General features: G+C 40.7%; 1 protein-coding gene across 1 annotated transcript in view; it reads right to left on the bottom strand.

Moving 5' to 3' along the window:
* Window positions 1–1013: 1013 nt before the first annotated feature.
* GCNT1 (glucosaminyl (N-acetyl) transferase 1) overlaps window positions 1014–19346 on the bottom strand; it is a 45538-nt gene continuing 27205 nt past the window's right edge. The window contains exon 2 of the mRNA XM_073670727.1: window positions 1014–3809. Coding sequence (XP_073526828.1) covers window positions 2379–3665 — 1287 coding nt within the window. The 5' untranslated portion in view covers window positions 3666–3809 and the 3' untranslated portion in view covers window positions 1014–2378. The remainder of the gene's footprint in view (window positions 3810–19346) is intronic.

Raw genomic sequence — 19346 nt, 5'->3', positions numbered from 1 at the left:
AACTTCTGTAAAATCATTAAAGCTATGGACTGGCCCACCCGTTCCCCAGACCTGAATCCAATTGAGCACATCTGGGACATCATGTCTCGCTCCATCCACCAACGTCACGTTGCACCACAGACTGTCCAGGAGTTGGCGGATGCTTTAGTCCAGGTCTGGGAGGAGATCCCACAGGAGACCATCCGCAACCTCATCAGGAGCATGCCCAGGCATTGCAGGGAGGTCATACAGGCACGTGGAGGCCACACACAATACTGAGCCTCATTTTGACTTGTTTTAAGGACATTAAAGCTGGATCAGCCTGAAGTGTGTTTTTACACTTTGGGGTGACTCCAAATCCAGGCCTCCATTGGTTAATAAATTTGATTTCTATTGATGATTTTTGTGTGAGTTTGTCATTAGCACATTCAACTTAGTACAGAACAAAGTATTCAATGAGAATATTTCATTCATTCATTCATTCATTCAGATCAAGGATGTGTTATTTGAGGGTTCCCTTTTTTTTTGAGCAGTGTATTTTAAACTGGATTCACTGTGCAATGGAATCCAGTGAAAAGATTGGTAAAGGGCAGAGTTGTAGCGAGGAGAAAGGTGGATTAATCAGGTAGTAGAGTTGAAGGGAACCTGTCACGACCTAGCTACTCTCTGCGCATGCGCTATGATGCTCTATTCCCTGAGCAATTTGACAGCAAGGTCAACCCACCAGAACACATATAAGGGCATGTAGGTCATAAAAGATTAAGTGTTTATGGATTTACACTTCAGCCTGTTGCTGAATTCCTGAGAAATTAGCGTTTAATATGCAAATAAGGCATTAAATGTCCAGGGAGTGATCGAGCACTTAACTGGCCTCTGCCTCCCCCTGTTTTACTACTCAGCACTAGCCTGTTTAGCTTGATTGATTACCATCTGTTTGACACCAGGAGGCAGGCAAGGAAATCAGACCGTGATGTTGTAGATTACTAGTATCGGTAAAAGCTGTATTGTTAAGAAATAAAACATTGACACACCTGTCAGTTTACACAGCAGATCATTGCTTTATTATCTAAATCTCTATAGACTGTGTACAGTCTTTACAATGTAGTAGGTTTGAGGCACTTCAGAAAAATAAAATTGTCAGGTATTATCATCAATAGAAAAATAAAGGCTATAATGCAAACAGACTGGCACATCATCATGTTACTCTATAACATGAGCCTTTGCTGGATCGACCGCTTATTAAAATGGATTTTAATAATCAAAATAAGTTAAACAAATGGCAATTTACATATTAAATAGCTCGTCTTACAAAAAGTCTAACAATTTCATGTTTTTCACTTCTCCAAACAGAAATAATTGTGATTTTATTAAAATATTTGTTAACCTATCACACATCACATTAGAAGAATGACTGCTTATCACTAATTTGCTCCAGTCTTAATATTTTGAAGGAAGTGGAGTAGAATTAATGACTTCAGGTCACTTACAGACTAAGGGTTAATCCATACTGATGACTGGGGACCGCTACTAAAGTGAAATGTTCCTAAGGTCAATGTTATATGTCCATGAAAAACAAACCGTACTCAGATCGGAAGACTTGGCCTGACCCCAGATGGCCTGTCTTGAAACAATTGCCTCATATTTGGAGAGGAGACCCAGGATTTGGGCTGGGTCTTCTGATCAGAGCCTGATCCATGTTTCACAGACACGTGAAACCAAACTTAAGACATAGCTCCCTATATTCCCCATGGAGATGATTCACATTACTTTGAATGCTAGGTTAACACATAAGCAGCTGCAATACACTGAGCACTGCATTGGGGTTTCTGAAAGAATAGTTGAGAAATAGGATTCAGACTGGAACCTTGGCAGAGCCATTCACTATAAGGCTGAAGTAGTCACTTTGGATTCTGTCTGGCTCATGTCTCGCCATTGGTAATCTGCTTTTAGATGTGCTCAAAAGCATGGAAGACTATACTTTAGAGGATTTAAGCATGATTAACATAACAATAAAAAAAAAAAAAAAAAAAAAAAAAAATCTAACAGGAAACTTTGAAGAGGCTAATAAAATATATATGGCATGAATACCACCTGGCAGCGTCCCAAACCAGGTGCACAGCAGTACAATGTTGAATTTACGTAAAGAAGGCACTTTTATGTTGACAGACGTGATGAAGCAGCCAAGAATATATTGCACGACAACTCCTACGGAGTTAAAATATAGTGGAGCCATTTGCAGCTCATCAGCTGCAGTCTCACATGTAACTTTGTACTATCCAATTCCTGTAATAGATGTTTGAAAGATACTCCCGTCTTGCAGTGTACAAAACAGATTTGCCACATCAGCCCTACAAATACTGTGCAGTGTCAGAAAGTGGCATGATATGTGTGTTCAGAGATCACCCATATATTTCTGGATATAGTGCTTTGTACCTCAGATGTTCTTCTAGGCACTGAATGGCAATAGAGTCTACATCCATATCAAACTTATTAGCAAATAAGTGATGCTTCCCCAACATAAAAGGCAAATCACCAGCACCAAAGACACAAACTGATCGCACATGATCTCCAGCACACGGTGGATATGGTGCTCCTTTAGCAACATCTCCTTCCAAGTACTGCCATTTCACAAACCTTGCGACAGAATTCATGTCTGAAACATCGTATTTACCATTGGCAGGAACAGATCCTGGCATTTCGGGAAATCTGTGTAGAGTGGCCCATAAAAATTCATCTGGGCTATAAGTGTCCTCAGACCACTTTAGAAACGCTCTCATTTTGTCATTTTCCAAGACATGGCTAACAAAAGCTCGGCTGACAACAAAATATGCACTGCCAGAAAACACTGGGATTTCAAATGGTGGCGGCTCCTTGTCAACACCAGTTTTATGAAGGACATGACCATTTATCTCATAGTGCTTCCTCCACCGGACTTCTTTGTGTGGTGGCATCTTCTCTGTTTCTAGACTGTTTTCACCTTTCAAGGCTTTTAACATCTGTACCATTTCTCTGTTTGTTTTTATTGGAAAATCCATGCCACAGAGGTTTATTAAGTATTTCCACTGAGTATCTGCATGGTGAAGGTCTTTCATGCAGTTGAGGTCAGCTTGAACACGACTCCATGATGCATATACTACATTCTCCAATTGGGAGGCTACAAATACATTTTCAAAACAGGTGGCGATTCCTTTCACTGCAGCCATGAAAGATTCAGAAGATTTCTTGTCGACATGGATGCAATAATAATTTTGAGGCATGTATATTGTACGCAAAAGTCTTTCAAACATGTCAATTTTATGGTGAACCACTATAGAATAGGCTATGGGGAAATCACGCTCTTCATTGCTAAGTGGATATAAAATATATTTGCGATCTTTGGTAAAAGAATCGCAATCTTTGGTCATATTGATGTAGTCATTTTCATTCAGACGTTGCTGCAGTCTCCTGCTTTTCACAGTGATGAGCTCTAATTTGGCACTCTGGATTGCTTCGATGTCACCTTTTAGGATCCTTGTACAGTTCACATTACTAGTGGGATTCTCCCCTACAATTTCTAAATTTCTGCTAGTAAAATATAGAGTTTTGCTGTGGTTCTTCACCACCGTGAGGGTGGCTGCAGTTAGTGCGATAAAGAGCAACAAGCCTAGTCGTCTGACTTTACAGTGGCGTAGTTTTCTTCTCAGCATTTCAGAATATCTTGAGCAATTAAGAATACAAGAAAAAAAAAAATCTCACTTCTGTCAAGTGGAATGCGTCTTTCAGAGAACCAATGTGTCATCAGAGGTCAGTTGTGGTTAGGTGACTCTTGGCAAGAAAAAAACAAATATAGCCTAAAAGATAAAAATTAAAAAAAAAGCTTGATTACAAAGACAAAATTAACAATTAAAAATGCAATAGAATACTTCACTATTAAAGATGCATTCCCGCATTTGTAGTGTACGTTTGATGTATGCCAAAGCTCCAAACCCATATGTCTAATACATATAATACACTTTTTAAATTAGCTGTACATATTTGTGTAGCCGATTACCATGCTATTCTACATGGAATTATATACATGATTAAAAAACACACCCCACACCCATGGTAAACATTTACTCTGTGTTATGTGGACAGCAGATTTAGTGAGTTTCACAAATGGCTTCACATAAGTATGCAAGATAAATATAAAGGGATGTTGCACATGAAACAAGCTTTGATTTTTACATAGCAGTGTAAATAATTGTAATGTTAACCCCTTAGTGACGGATCCAATTTTGACCTTAATGACTAGGCCAAATTTTACAATTTAGACCAGTCACTTTATTTGGAAATAACTCTGGAAGGCTTCAACAGATCCCACTCATTCTGAGAGTTTATTGTGACATATTGTACTTCATTATAGTGGTAACATTTTTTCGATATGACTTGCGTTTATTTGTGAAAAAAAATGGAAATTTGGCGAAAGTTTTGAAAATGTCACTACTTTCAAACTTTGAATTTTTATGCACTTTAACTAGAGAGATATGTCACACAAAATAGTTAATAAATAACACATCCCACATGTCTACTTTACATCAGCACAAATTTTAAAACCATTTTTGTTTTACCAGCTATTTCTCATTTTTCCAACAAAATGTATTTTATTTTTTTTTTAGGGACCACATCACATTTGAAGTGAATTTGGGCAGTCTATATGACAGAAAATACCCAAAAGTGACACCATTCAAAAAAACTGCACCCCTCAAGGTGCTCAAAACCACATTCAAGAAGTTTATTAACCCTTCAGGTGTTTTACAAAAACATTTAACTTTGTTCACAGAAAACTTACTTTAGATCCAAATTTTTTTATTTTCACAAGGGTAACAGAAGAAATTGCACAACACATTTTGTGGTCCATTTTCTCTTGAGCACGTCGATACCCCATATGTGGGGGAAACCTACTGTTTGGGCGCACGTCAGGGCTCAGAAGGGAAGGAGCACAGTTTGACTTTTTGAATGCAAAATTGTCTGGAATAGAGAGAGTGGACACCCTGTTGCATTTGAAGAGCCTCTGATGTGCCTAAACAGTGGAAGCCCCCCAAAAGTGACTCCATTTTGGAAACTACACCCCTCAAGGATTTTATCCAGTGGTATAATGAGCATTTTGAACCCACAGGTACGACATAGAATTTGATGACATTAGGTTGTCATATTAGGTCGTCGAGTGACATGCTCGAGTCCCCGCCCCACATGTTTTGTGGGTGTTAAACACTCAAAAAAAAAATGCAGGAATTGCCCGTATATGGCAGGCAATCTGTGTTTTTTTGGCTTTATAACAGCCACAAAAAAGGTGGGGTGGAGACTCGTGCATGTCACTTGAGCACTGGCGAAAAAAAAAAAAAAATTACATGTGCCTCCTATGCTCATAGCCACATGTGTACCAAAATTTCTCAAAGGGATCATAGGTCAAAAACATAACTATATGAACAGCGGCCTTTTGAAAATCTTGAATTCAGATCTGTTCAGCATGTGGTCTAAAAGTGAAGGGTCTATACATATATTTTTTATTTGGAAAACAAAATTTCATGTCTTGTCCTGATCCTAAACCAGGCAAATCACTACATAAATCTATAGTGGATAAAGTGAAAGATTGCCAAAATAGGATTTTCAAAATTTGACCTGTGACCTAAGAATTGTGTCCTGGCTGGTGGTAGTGAGACACACTCCGTATGCGTATGTACAGAACACTAAGCTTATGATTGAAGGAGGTAAGCTGAAAGATAGTCAGATTGGTGAGTCGAACCTTGGTGATTGCAAAGTACGTGTCTCAAATAATGTGTCCAGAAAAAGAGTTGAAACTGTTACCTAAACATATGCAAAAAATGTCCTCCAGTAATGGCTCTCCTTGAAAAAAAATATTAAATCATTTCGAAGAGGCTATAGTAGATAGTACAATTTATAAACAGTGGATATCTGTTGACAGATGGACTTTTGACACGGTTTCTAAAAGTGCAGCAGACTTTGTATAATGTTTTTGAGACCGCTTTGACTACTGCAACATCCTCCTCCGTGGAGTACCTGCTAACTCTCGCAACTCTCCAGTCAGTCCTTAACTCTGCTGCCTAATTCATCTCTCTCCTCGCTACTCCTCAGCAAATCTCTTCATTGGCTCACAATACCCTAGCGTATCCAGTTCAAACTACTAATACTGACCTACAAAGCCATCCATAACCAGTCTCCTCTGTACATCTCCGAAGTAATCTCCCGATATCTTCCCTCACAATCTCCGGTCCTCCCAAGACCTCCTTTCATCCACACTTATTCGTTCCTCACCCAATCGCCTCTAAGACTTTTCCCGAATATCCCCCATCCTCTGGAATTCTGTGACCCAACACATTCAGATCCTTCAGACTGAACCTGAAAACCCATCTCTACAAGAAAGCTTACAGCCAGCAACGACCATGCTGCCACCTCACCACCATCGGAGCTATTGCAACCCTCCAACCTACTGTCTCCTTCCTCATCATCTTGTAGAGCAAGTCTACAAGGGCAGGCTCCTCTTCCCTTTGTACCAGTCTATCATTGTTAGTTTGTTTACTGTCAATGATATCTGTATTTTGTATGTAATCACTTCTTATGGTGCTATACAAAGTATTATTATTAATAATAAATAATAAGCCTGAAGTAGAGCGGTGTCACTATAACTGGTGTGCAGAAGGACTAGCACCACCCCCACAGGCGAGGTCACTAGTCTTTGTGACACCGCTTTGCTGACGGCTTATTACTATTCATCTAAGCAGACAGACCGGACGTTGCACTCATCACACAGGACACTGCACAAGGAAGACACCGCAGGGACCAGCCCCTGAAAAGAGCATCACTGATGATGCTTAGTTTCAGGGCAGAAAAGGGGAATGAAAGCAGTTTCAGCCGTCAGACGACAATTCGTTTGAGTATCCCATCTTGCACTGGGGATTCCCAAACGAATAGTCATAGGAAGTAATAAAAACAGAACCCAAGTTGCAGTGCAAACTGAATGAAAGGGAAGTTTACAATGACTTAAAATTACAAGTTATAGTTTTTTTAAAGATTTATTAATTCAAATTTACTTTTGGGTTTCAGACAAACCCTTTAAGAAACACTCCTTTATAGCTCGCCAACAGTCTGACTACTACAATCACCTCAAAGAAAACATTAAACAGAGTGAGGTAGTAATAAGCTTAGACTTTTCAGAGAACTATTCTTTTCTTGTTCAGGAGGAAGCACAGTCATTTCACTGGAACAGTGAACAAGCAACTGTACACCCTTTTGCGGTCTATGACAACGAGAATGGAGAAATAAAATACAAAAGTATAGTTATGATATCTGAGTGCTTACTTCATGGTTCAATCGTTGTTCATTTTGTTAAAAAAAAAAAAAATGATTTCAGATATAAAAACAGACAGCCTACCAAGTTTGAGCAAGGTCTACTACTTCCTAGATGGCCCTTCTGCGCAGTATAAAAACATAATTTTTTTATATAAATGTATGCCACGACAAGAAAGATTTTAGAGTGGATCCTGAATGGCACTTTTTTGCCACAGATCATGGCAAAGGTGATGGTTTAGGAGGCACTATGAAATGCTGCCTTGCAGCTCAAGCTAGCCTCCAGAGGCCATATTCAGACCAAATTTTAACGCCCATGCAACTTTTTAACTGGAGTGAGAAAAATATTCCCAACATCCAGTTCATGTACTGTACAAACCAGGACTATGAAGAGGAGGAGAGTTTGTTAAAACATCGGCTACTAGAAGCAGAACCCCAAAGGGACTCAGCAATGCCACACTTTCATTCCATATAGTGAAACAGAAATAAAAAGGATTTTTTCATTCAGCAATGACAGTGAGGTCCATGAATTGATTGAAGGTGGCACAAGACTGGCAATGGATGGTATATCGGGTTATGTGACCTGTGAATATTATAATCTTTGGAGAGTACATTAGCCAGCAGAGACTATGACAATGAAGAAGTAGAAGTGAGTTTTCTTTGCATCTTCTGGTCCATCACTGTCCTTTCTGTATCCAAGAAAACCAGACATTTTAAAAGTAAACAAAAATCAGATATTAACTCAGGTGGCCCCAAACCCCATAACAGGCTGTACATACTCTGACACAAAAGGAAAAAGCCATGGTAAGAATGTGGGCAAAATTACAATTCACCCAGTAGAAGGGACAAATTGATGATAAAGGTCAGTTTAAAGACTTACTATTAATTGTTTAAGTCAAGTTCATATTGTTTTATTTTATAGCTTGAGGCTATGTGCCCACGATGCAGATTTGAAGCAGAAGTTTCCTGAGCATTTCTGCATCTCCTTGGCAGAAAAAATGAATGCAGATTTTACATGCGGTTTTTCCAAGCGATTTTGAGCATCACTTGGAAAAGGGCTTGACAAGTCGGTCACACAATATAAATCCATGCAACTGGCATGGATTTATATTGTGTGACCAACTTAGAGGACATTTCTACTTAAAATGCTGCATCTAAAAAGTAAAAAATAGAATTAGGCTGCGTGCCCACTATGCGTTTTTGCCGCAGAATTTCCGCAGCAAAAATGCTTAAGAAACGCTTGGTATTAAGTGCCCCATAGTCCCTAATGATAATCCGCATGAGCTGTGCACATGCTGCGGAAATTTCCGCTGCGGATTATCATTGCGGAAAAATACGCAGCATGTCCATTAGTTTTGCGGACACGCAGCGTAATTGCCGCCATTGACTTGCATTGAATAGCTTAATATCCGCATCACTACATGTGCACATGCGAATATTAAGCGATTCAATGTGCGGATGGTATCCGGGTCAGGAGAATAGGAGACTCTCCTCCAGACCCGGGTACCATAGAAACTGTAAAACAAAAGAATAAACATATACTCACCTTCTTTTTTTCAACTATTAACTTGGTCACACTATATAAATTCATGCCGGTTGCATGGATTTATATAGTGTGACCAAGTTGTCAAGCACTTTCCAAGTGATGCTAAAATCGCTTGGAAAAGCGCTTGATAACCCGCATGCGGAAATGCATGCAAAAACGCTTGACAAACGCTTCTACCTGGCGGGAAAAACGCATGTAAAATCCGCATACGTTTTTTCCTGCCAGAGAGATGCGGAAAAAATATGCAGCATTTCTGCATCGTGGGCACTGAGCCTTAAAAAGTAAAAAGAAAAAAAACAACAACTTATTTTCACCTCTCTCCGGCGGCCCCCGGTCTGCTCTCAGCCGCGTCCTGCGGCATACTGGCAGGAACTGCGGTGATATCATTTAGTTAGCCGATGGTCACGAGACCGCTGACGTCAGCGGTCAGGTGATGGTCGCGTGACTGTCAGCTGACTAAATGACGTCAACGCAGGTCCTGCCAGAGAGGTGTGTATGAAATTTTTTTAATATATATACATATTTTTATAAATATAATATATATATATATATATATATATATATATATATATATATATATATATATATATATATATATATATATATATATACACACAGTACAGACCAAAAGTTTGGACACACGTTCTAATTAAAGATTTTTCTGTATTTTCATGACTTTGAAAATTGTACATTCACACTGAAGGCATCAAAACTATGAATTAACACATGTGGAATTATATACTTAACAAAAAAGTGTGAAACAACTGAAAATATGTCTTATATTCTAGGTTCTCAAAGTAGCCACCTTTTGCTTTGATGACTGCTTTGCACACTCTTGGCATTCTCTTGATGAGCTTCAAGAGGTAGTCACCGGAAATGGTATTTTTGGGGTTATAATGGGGGGAGTTAGGAAAGAAAGTAAATGTTAGAGGAATGCATAACAGCAGCAGATAAAGGTCGTGGCATTTGTTGACCGACTTAAAAACTGACAGGTTCCCTTAACAGCTCTTTTCTTCCCACCACCCATGATGCCTGCTTTTAATGATGTCCAATATATAAAAACATAAAACAGACCAGTAGAGTAACTAGAAATAACAGTGAAAGTGAATGCATAAGCTGAAGGTCGAGGAAATGTTTCTAAAACTACTTCTATGACTTGGAGTGATTGCGATACCAGATTAACATGGGTGCTGGGTTTCACGTGCAAGTATTTTTTAATACATAACATTTCCTCTTGTTAGCTTCATTTCTTAAATTATTGGACAACGCCTTAAAATGCTATGTTCACCTTTATTTTATCGCTCCAGTACATGTAAGATGGAAACCACTGCAATTTGTGTTCATGCTGAAGCCGTTATACATTTCCATGGTAACAGACTTATCTATCTGTAAAAACTGCTATACAAGTCTGCATTGGACAGATAGAAGAAAGTACAACTGCAAAAACGATGCAATCCACTTTATTTACTGTCTGTTACCATGGAAATGAGTAGGTCTTCTCTGGCCAGAACATAAAATGCCATGAATCTTTTTAATGCCATGCATTTGCAGTGTTGCTATTTTTAAACTTATTGAAGGGCACAAAAATGCCTGTTCTGCTATTAAAACTGGCTCAAGTTTTTGGGATCCTGTTTTGACAAATTTTAAACTACACTTGTAAGATGGAGTCTCATCACTGCTGTTTACATGAATCAGTCTTTATATAGTCTCTTATAGACAATAAGTGCTCACAATTCTCCAGTTCTTATTTTTGAGATTGTTCCACTAGTAATTAAAAATGTTAGACCTGTTTTTATAAAGGATTTTCGTCTGTCACAAAAATGATACTAAACCAATCAAAAAAAATATATATATATATCAGGATCTATTACACACTAATGGCCAAAATGGAGGCAACACCTGCACTTCTTCACCAATATCTAATGAAAGTTTTCACTGACATATTTACTTGAACACACGCCCTGTTCTGCGATATGTATTCTATGTTTATAGTGACCAGGGTGTGATTTAAGACCGATATTGTGCCAGCAGTGTTAGACAGGAGTGGTCACCTAAGAAGAGAGTCAAAGCTGTTACTTTAAGAGAAGAAGGGTACAGTTACCAGGAAATTGCAGCACGAGTTGGAAAAGGGATCTCACCGGCCAGCGTTCTCAAAGTGTGTAAGCGGCTTCAAGAGACTGGTTCGATAAAGAATAAACCAGGTAGAGGAAGGAAGAAGGCTACAACTCCTCAGACTGATAGAAGAATTGTTAGAATCGCCCTAAACAGGAAATCAACAAGGAGCTTGTCAACACTGGAGTGACCGTGTCCGATCGGACAGTTCGACAACGATTGGTAAACGCGGGGTTAAGAGCCAGAATATCACGTAAAAAGCCATTTTTGAATGCCTCACAGCGTCAGAAACGTCTGCTGTGGGCCAAAGAACATTCTTAATGGACTATTGAACAATGGAGAAATGTTTTATGGAGTGATGAGACACGCATATCCATCTTTGGCAGCGACAGTGTCCGCTACGTTCGACAACGACCTGGAGAGGATTGCTTGCCAGAGTGTACAGTACCCACCATGAAGCATCCTCTGAGTGTTATGGTATGGGGCTGCATGTCCAGAGATGCAGTTGGTAGTCTGCAGGTAATTGAAGGAACAGTTAATGCTGAAAAGTACATCAAGGAAGTCCTTCAGCACGTGATGTATTTGGTGAAGGGACACCGTTTATTTTTCAGCAAGATGGAGCCCCATGCCATACAGCTAAAAAATGTCTCTCTTGGTTAAAGGACAAAAATGTCCAGCTATTGAATTGGCCAGGAAACAGCCCAGATGTCAATCCTATTGAGAATCTCTGTGCTCTGCTCATGAGCGGTGTCAAAACAGCGGGCTTCAAACAAGCAGGAACTCATTGCAGCCATAATCAAATCATGGTTTCATATCATCACACCATCTGATTTAAACAAACTGGTAGATGGTATGCCAAGTAGATGCCAGGCAGTTATCAAGGCCAAGGGCTATCCAACTAAGTATTAACGTTTTAGTGTTAGATATGAAAATAGGACAAATAAATGGCTTTTCTCCCACAGTCATCTGAGTGACAATAGTGTCCAATTTGTTGACAAATGAACAAATGTCCTGCTAATATTGTGTTTTCTATATGACATTGTTATTTCTACTTAAAAACTTTACTGTGAAATCAAAAACATTGATAAAATTTGGATTTGTATTGGCAAAATGCTAAAATTCATAAATCTTGAGGGTGTTGCCTCAATTTTGGCCACTAGTGTACATAAGTCAAGATCAAAGAAAGCAACACACTACTAATGACATTAGAGTACAGTTATTGTGCACAAGGCCATTGTATACCGCATTGTAACCCCATAAATCCTGAAGATTTCATTCCAAACAATATTACAATGCCAGTTGTAAATTGAAACATTTATTTATGACTTTGATCAGCAAGTTTACTAGAAAGATGAATGTTTGTGATGTGTTCCCTTATCCAGAGCAGCTGCATTAAAGTCAAGCATTATACAGTTCTGAAAACAAGCAGCTAGCCAGCAGCTCTGGGTATGAAAGCAGTACTTTATGTCAGCAAGGAAAAAGGTTTTTTTTCAGCACGCGCTAAATATGTGCTTTTTGCAAAGTGTAAGGTTACCTAGTAACTCAATATTTATCCAGATGTAAAGTCTTAAGGAAAATTGACTTTCACATTTAAATAGGATATCTGAAATTCTGATTCCTCAAAATACAGGAAAACTTTGTTTTTAAATTCTAAAAGCACACATCTACAATATATTATCAACATGATGATTAATTTATAGACAAATTAATAAGTGTAAAATACTACTACTCTGGCTCAGCGCAGCAGCTGTATATTTAAAGCCAAAGGCTGGATACAATTGCAAGCTTTGGGAAAAGCTTCCATGACATCAGAAGTCCAGTTCCCAATACCACCCTATAGACACAGTTGATGATAATTGATTTCAACAAATATATTAGTGGTTGATGTGTTTGCAGCTTTCAAATAACCGCAGATCATTTTTAGGCAGGCCGACTGCACTTTCAATGCATACAGATCGAGCCATAATCACTCTGAGCATAAACGGTCATTATTCTCTGCAGCACATGTCCTGTTTACACAGAACGATGTGCTAACAACAAAGATCTTTAAAGGGAACCTGTTAAGTCCTATCTACTATGTAAACTGCCCCCATTGTGTTGTTAGTAGTGATGAGCGAGTATGTTCTGTTAACCCTTCGGCGAGTATGCTCGGGCCGAGCACTGAGTAGTTCCAGCTGCTCAGTGTTATGTTTGAATCGCTCCCGTGTGCATGATTTGCGACTGTTTGACAGTTTTAGTACATGTAAAGGAATGTCTATTTCTTACACATTCCTCACATGTATTAAAATTTTCAGGCTGTGTGCCCACGATGTGTTTAAGCGCTTCCGCAGCGGCAAAAACGCTTAAAAAACGCATGGTAGAAGGTCTGCCATGTTCCCCAATGATAATCCACATGTGCTGTGCACATGCTGCGGAAATTTCCGCTGCGGAAAAAAACGCAGCACTACCAATTATTTTGCGGAAGTGCTGCGTTTTCGCCGCCATTGACTTGCATTGGAACGCATGGATTCCGCATCACTGAATATGTAGATGCGCAATCCATGCATTTCAATGTGCGGATGGGTACCCAGGTCTAGAGAAGAGGAGACTCTCCTCTGGACCTGGGTACCATAGAAACTGTGAAAAAAAGACTAAAATAAAAAATAAATATTATACTTACCTTCTGATGGCCCACGGTGCGCTGTCTTCGCTTGCCGACAGCTCACGATGGACTGGAGGACCTGTGCTGACGTCATAGTCATGTGACGGGTCACGCAATGCTGACGTCGGCAGGTGTACCGCGATCTGCCGACAAGGGAGAACGAAGGGAAGCAAGACACCGGGAGCCATCGGAAGGCAAGTATAGATTTATTTTTTTTATTTTTAACCATTCTTTACGGTCACACAATGTAAATCCATGCCGTTTGCATGGATTTATATAGTGTGACAAAGTTGACAAGCACTTTCCAAGTGATGCTAAAATCGCTTGGAAAGCGCTTGTCAACCCGCATGCGGAAATGCATGTGAAGAACGCTTCACATCCGCATGTCCCTGGCAGGAAAAACGCATGTAGAATCCGCATGCGTTTTTTTTCTGCCAGGGAGATGCAGAAACGCTCAGGAAAAATCCGGAGCATTTCTGCATCGTGGGCACATAGCCAAACAGTCGCAAATCATGCACATGGGAGTGATTCAAACATAACACCAAGCAGCTGTAACTACTCTGTTCTCGGCCCGAGCATACTCGCCGAAAGGGTTAACAGAACATACTCGCTCATCACTAGTTGTTAGTGATGCAATGTACATCACGAACACGCTTTTTTCATTAAAATTGGTGCAAACATAATAAGTATATATGAGGAGCTGCTCCCCGCGCGTGCGCAGTGAGGCTGTGTAGTTCCCAGCTTCACTGCGCATGCACTATGACAAGCAGCTCCGCCGCACACAGTGAAGCTGGGAACTTCACTGCGCACGCGCGGGGAGCAACTCGTCACGGAACATGCGCGGCTCCCAGTGCTGCAAGCTTTACTGCCGACGTGTCATACTACGCAAGCGTCCCATAACTTCAGCGCTCACCGGGAGCAAAATTCAAATACATAGGCGGCGCCAGCCTGGACTGATGTGGTGCCACGCATGAACGAATGCGAGGATCACACCCTTATGACTGAACGAGCAGGTAGGATTATAAGAAGTATATAACATTTTATATAATTATATTTGCACCAATTTTAATGAAAAAAAAAGCTTCATGTGGATGACATGTCCCTACGTCATCCACACAGTGTCTCCGGCATCGCGCTCCTGCGCAGGCATACTTCTCTGCCCTGACGAGGGCAGAGTAAAGTACTGCAGTGAGCAGGCGCCAGGAAAAGCCAAAGGGTTACGGCGCATGCGCACTGCAGTACGCCTGCGCAGGGGCGCGATACCGGGGAAACTGTGTGGATGATGTAGGGACGGAGGATGGCATCGTAAGAGGAAGGGAGGCGCTGGACCCAGACCAGTGACACCCCTCAGACCGGACCGCTTTCCCAGGCGAGTACAATATATTTTTCTTGTCTTGCTGGTCGGATATATGGAAATATATACAGCATAATAGAATACTGTACATGAGGGCTGAAAGATGGTGGCCGGTTCGCTTTAAATTATCTCTAAACCCCTAAGACAAGTATATGTGAATCCAGATCTGCTCCTTTGTACAGGGATACTCACAAAATTCAGCATTTTGAGATGTGCTTGTCATACCTCTTTGCTAGACCTGGAGCAAATGCAGAAAGCTGGCAGACAGCTGCGAACCACAATATATGGTGGAACCCTGAGCTACATGTGGCTCACAAGCTACAGGATGGGGACCCCTGTGCTTTGATGTAGTTGCTTTGCATGTATTGTTCTGTAGCCAAATCGGGGCAGAAAAGGCCAGATTTCTACCACTGTGGAAATTGAAACAAATGAGTAATCTTAGGGGGCACAGTGTTCATAAATTATTAGGCTGTGTGCACACGGTGAGTTTTTTCCGCGCAGAAATGGGCCAAAACCGCTAAGGAATCCTTGTACCAGCTAATTCAATGAGAATCTTGAAGTGCTGTGCACATGATCAGGAATTTTCCTGTCACGATTGCCATTGCGTTTAAATCTGCAGCATGTCAATTCTTTGTGCATTTTTGCAGCGTTTTTCATCCACTGACTTCAATTGGGTCAGTCGAATCGGCAGCAAAAACGCAGGTATAAAAATATTTGCGGATTTTTGCTGCGTATTTGACTGACTCAATTCAAGTCAATGAGTCAAAAAAAGCAAAAAAAAAAATGGACTGTGGGAGACTACTCCACCCATCAGCCTATGGCTGCTTCCACTAATAATTGTGAGAGCAGGCGCCACTGAGGGGAGACGTAGTCTCTTCAGCCGGTGTCTGTGCTTAGTGTACATAAAAAAAAAGTTAAAATAAATAGATATTAAAATAAAAAAAAAAAAAAACCACACCACACTTTATACTCACCTATCCGCCATAATTGTGAGTGTCCCACTGCGATCAGGTCACCCAGCAGCACTCTATACACAGCTGAGGAGCTCTGGTGAGCTCACTTATGGCATCAGTGCTGCGTGAGAAAGTAAGTGAGGTCTCCGGAGCATATCAGCTGATAAACTCATGTGAACTCTATCCCGGCAGCTCAGTGCTATACACTGACAGGAGTGATTACACTCCTGTCAGTGTATAGAGTGCTGTCCTCTAGAACAGTCACATCAGTGATTGCGAATGTGGCTGCTCTAGAAGCGACCCAGATCATCGAGGGAAACTCTGGATTATGTCATCACGTTGGACAGGTGAGGGGTATAGCTGTTTTTTATTTTATTTATTTATTTTACAGGTGACAATGGCTTCAGCGGAATGGGAATTAGGGGAGTATATTGTGTTTATGTTTAAATAAATGATTAACACCGTGTGGAATTTTATGTAAAATAAAAGACTTTATTCTTGCCATATCTTCATTTTCAAACCTTTACTATGGGGTTAGTAATGGGGGCGTCTTTTAGAAGCCCTCCATTACTAACCTGGGCTTCATGTCAGCTGACAATACAAGGCTGACATGAGCCCTAACCCTATTACCCCACTTGCCACCACACCAGGACAAGTGGGAAGAGAGGAGGCCAAGCGCCAGATTTAGCACATCTTTTGGATGCGCCAGTTCTGGGACTGCTGAGAGCTGAGATTATTAGCCTCGGAGGGGACCAAGATCCATGGACCCTTCCCTGGCAAATAATATAAGCCCGCAGCTGTCTGCCTAGCCTTTGCTGGTTAGATTTTATACAGGGACCCTACATCAATTTTTTCTGGGGTTCCCCAGTAAAGGCTAAGCAAACAGCTGTGGGCTGTTATCAACAGCCAGGGAACATGGCCCCTTCCCCAGCTAGTAATATTAGCCCCCAGTGGTCGGCTTTCCCTCTGCTGGTTATGAAAATGAAGCGGGAGCCCATGCCATTTTTTTTTAATTTTAGGCTATGTGCCCACGATCCAGACGTAGCAGCGCTTTGGACGCAGCATATTTTTGCTGCGTCCAAAACACTGCGTTCAATTAAACGCTGGTAAATCTGCATGTGTTCACTGAACCATGCGGATTTACCGCATTCAATACATTCTAGTGGTCAAATTTCTGTTGCGGAGACTTGCGACTCCACAAGAGAAATTGACATGGGATTTCTAAAAATACCATCTACTATGCTGTAACATCTGGCTGCTGTGGGTTTGACACTGCATAAATACATAGCGTCAAACCCACAACAGTTCCTGATCATGGGCACGTCGCTAACATCTAAGCCCAGCTTTGGTAATAAAGAGGTGTCAGCCAGACACCCTCATTACTAAGAAAAAAACACAAAATTTGAGCTTGGTTTAAAATGGTATACATGCAGCACATAAATGCATGTTTCACAATGGCCATGAATCAGAAAAACCTACAAGAAGCAAAATGAAAAACTCTGCTGTAAATAAATAAAAAGCAAGTGCATTTAAATAAAATAGGGTTCTTAGTAACACGGTTTTTGATCAAAAATAGTATGCACAAATTTGTGTTTTTTTTTCTTTGTATATTTTGCATTCTGTGCAAACCTGAGTGTGGCCTCCCTGCCTAGAGCTGGACAACACATTTAAACAGCTTCCCTTGGCTGGTGTTCCTAGTTTGGGACAGATTCCTCAGTCTGCCCTCACACAGAAGTCAACTTTGACACATGGTAAGGTTAATATTAGACAGAGTAGGTTCTATCCCGAACTGGTTCACCTTGTCGCTGGTGGGATAGCTTTCATACTATTTTTGATCAAAAACAGTGTTACTAAGAACCCTATTTTATTTCAATGCACTTGCTTTTTATTTATTTACAGCAGGGTTTATTTTCATTTTGCTTCTTGTAAGTTTTTCTCACCCTCATTACTAAACCTGTATGTAAAGAGTTAAATAAACACACACACTAAGAATAAAACAGACACTTTCTTTAAAATCAATTAAATTAACCAATATACTCACCCCACATCCGATGGTAATCCAAGGATTAACATATAAATCCTCTAAAACAATCTTTTTATTTCATATTGTTAAAAATACACCCTATATAGGGTAACACCTCCCTAAGGGAGAATAATAGACTTCGTCCTGATAAACAACTAGTCTGTTCCTGCCTAGCGCGGGGGTTGGCACCCTAAATGGCGTAATTGGCGCCCCCACTCAGCGATGGCTGTCCCTATTTGCCCTGCAGAGTGATCTAAGCACATAGGAAAGGTGAATGCCTAATTTAATACAGGGATTGCTCCTAAATTAGTATAAACATCATAGAACACATATTTGATAATTAAGGATTAGGATAAATATGAAATGATACTTATCTTTATGTTTGAATAACACCTTGACGCGTTTCCCTAATTGTTTTGTTCATCAGGAGGTAGATGTCAAGGTTCCATGTTACAAGAAGATGGAGCTGCATGGCGATGGCTGTTGCAGGATGGATGGCTGTGGAACCATGTCCAGATCCACTATTAAATACCCCCTTTGTTAATAGGTGGACCAATTGCAAACACCCCTCCAGAAAAAGGAAGCCATAATAGATGTAGGCTCCCCTGTCCCATCAGAGGCACTGCGCATGTCAAGTATTCGATCACTAGAGGTAGATGATCCCCCAGTTCTGAGCAGGTCTCGTAGCATCCCCGCCGGCGGCACTCCTGGGCTGGTGGGAAGAAACCATCATTTTTGGGGAGATGGACAAGTGGTGGCACCCGCTTGTGAGCCTCTGTGCCAGATACATTGACGATATCCTCGTTTTTTGGTCTGACTCAGAGGCTCAATTTGAGCTGTTCGTGGAAATGATCAATAAAAACCCCCTTGGCCTCAGATTCACATCTGAGTGCCAGAAGCATAACATTGCTTTTCTAGATCTAATGATCAGAAATAGAAGTGATGGTTCTATCAACACCAGTACTTACAGAAAGCAGTCACCCACGAACAGCCTTCTCAAATGGGACAGCCACTACCCTGCTACACTGAAAAAAGGTATCCCAAAGGGGCAGTTTCTTCGTATTAGAAGAAACTGTACCAATTATAGGAACTTTAAAGGAACAAGCAGACGATCTCTATGAAAGATTTAAGGAACGTGGGTACCCTCACCGGGGCCTAGATTAAGTATATACACATACAAGTAGCAATGATAGACGTTTCCTCTTAATTAACAACAATGAGGGACAAGGGACGGAGATATCTAGGATTATTGGTACCTTTGATTACCAATCCCAGAGGATTTATCAAGTCCTGAGAAGACACTGGGGTATCCTGCTGGCAGACCCTAACCTCAAGGGATTAATTACATCTTCCCCAAGTGTCACGTACAGAAGAGGGAGGTCGATCGGTGATTTCCTAGAGCATAGCCTCTA

This window comes from Phyllobates terribilis, unplaced genomic scaffold, assembly GCF_046119375.1.
Source record: "Phyllobates terribilis strain yellow unplaced genomic scaffold, ASM4611937v1 Scaffold_1__5_contigs__length_1240528914, whole genome shotgun sequence".
Classification (NCBI taxonomy): Eukaryota; Metazoa; Chordata; class Amphibia; order Anura; family Dendrobatidae; genus Phyllobates; species Phyllobates terribilis.
Note: the sequence above shows the minus strand (reverse complement) of the source record. Positions and strands in the feature narration are given on the sequence as shown.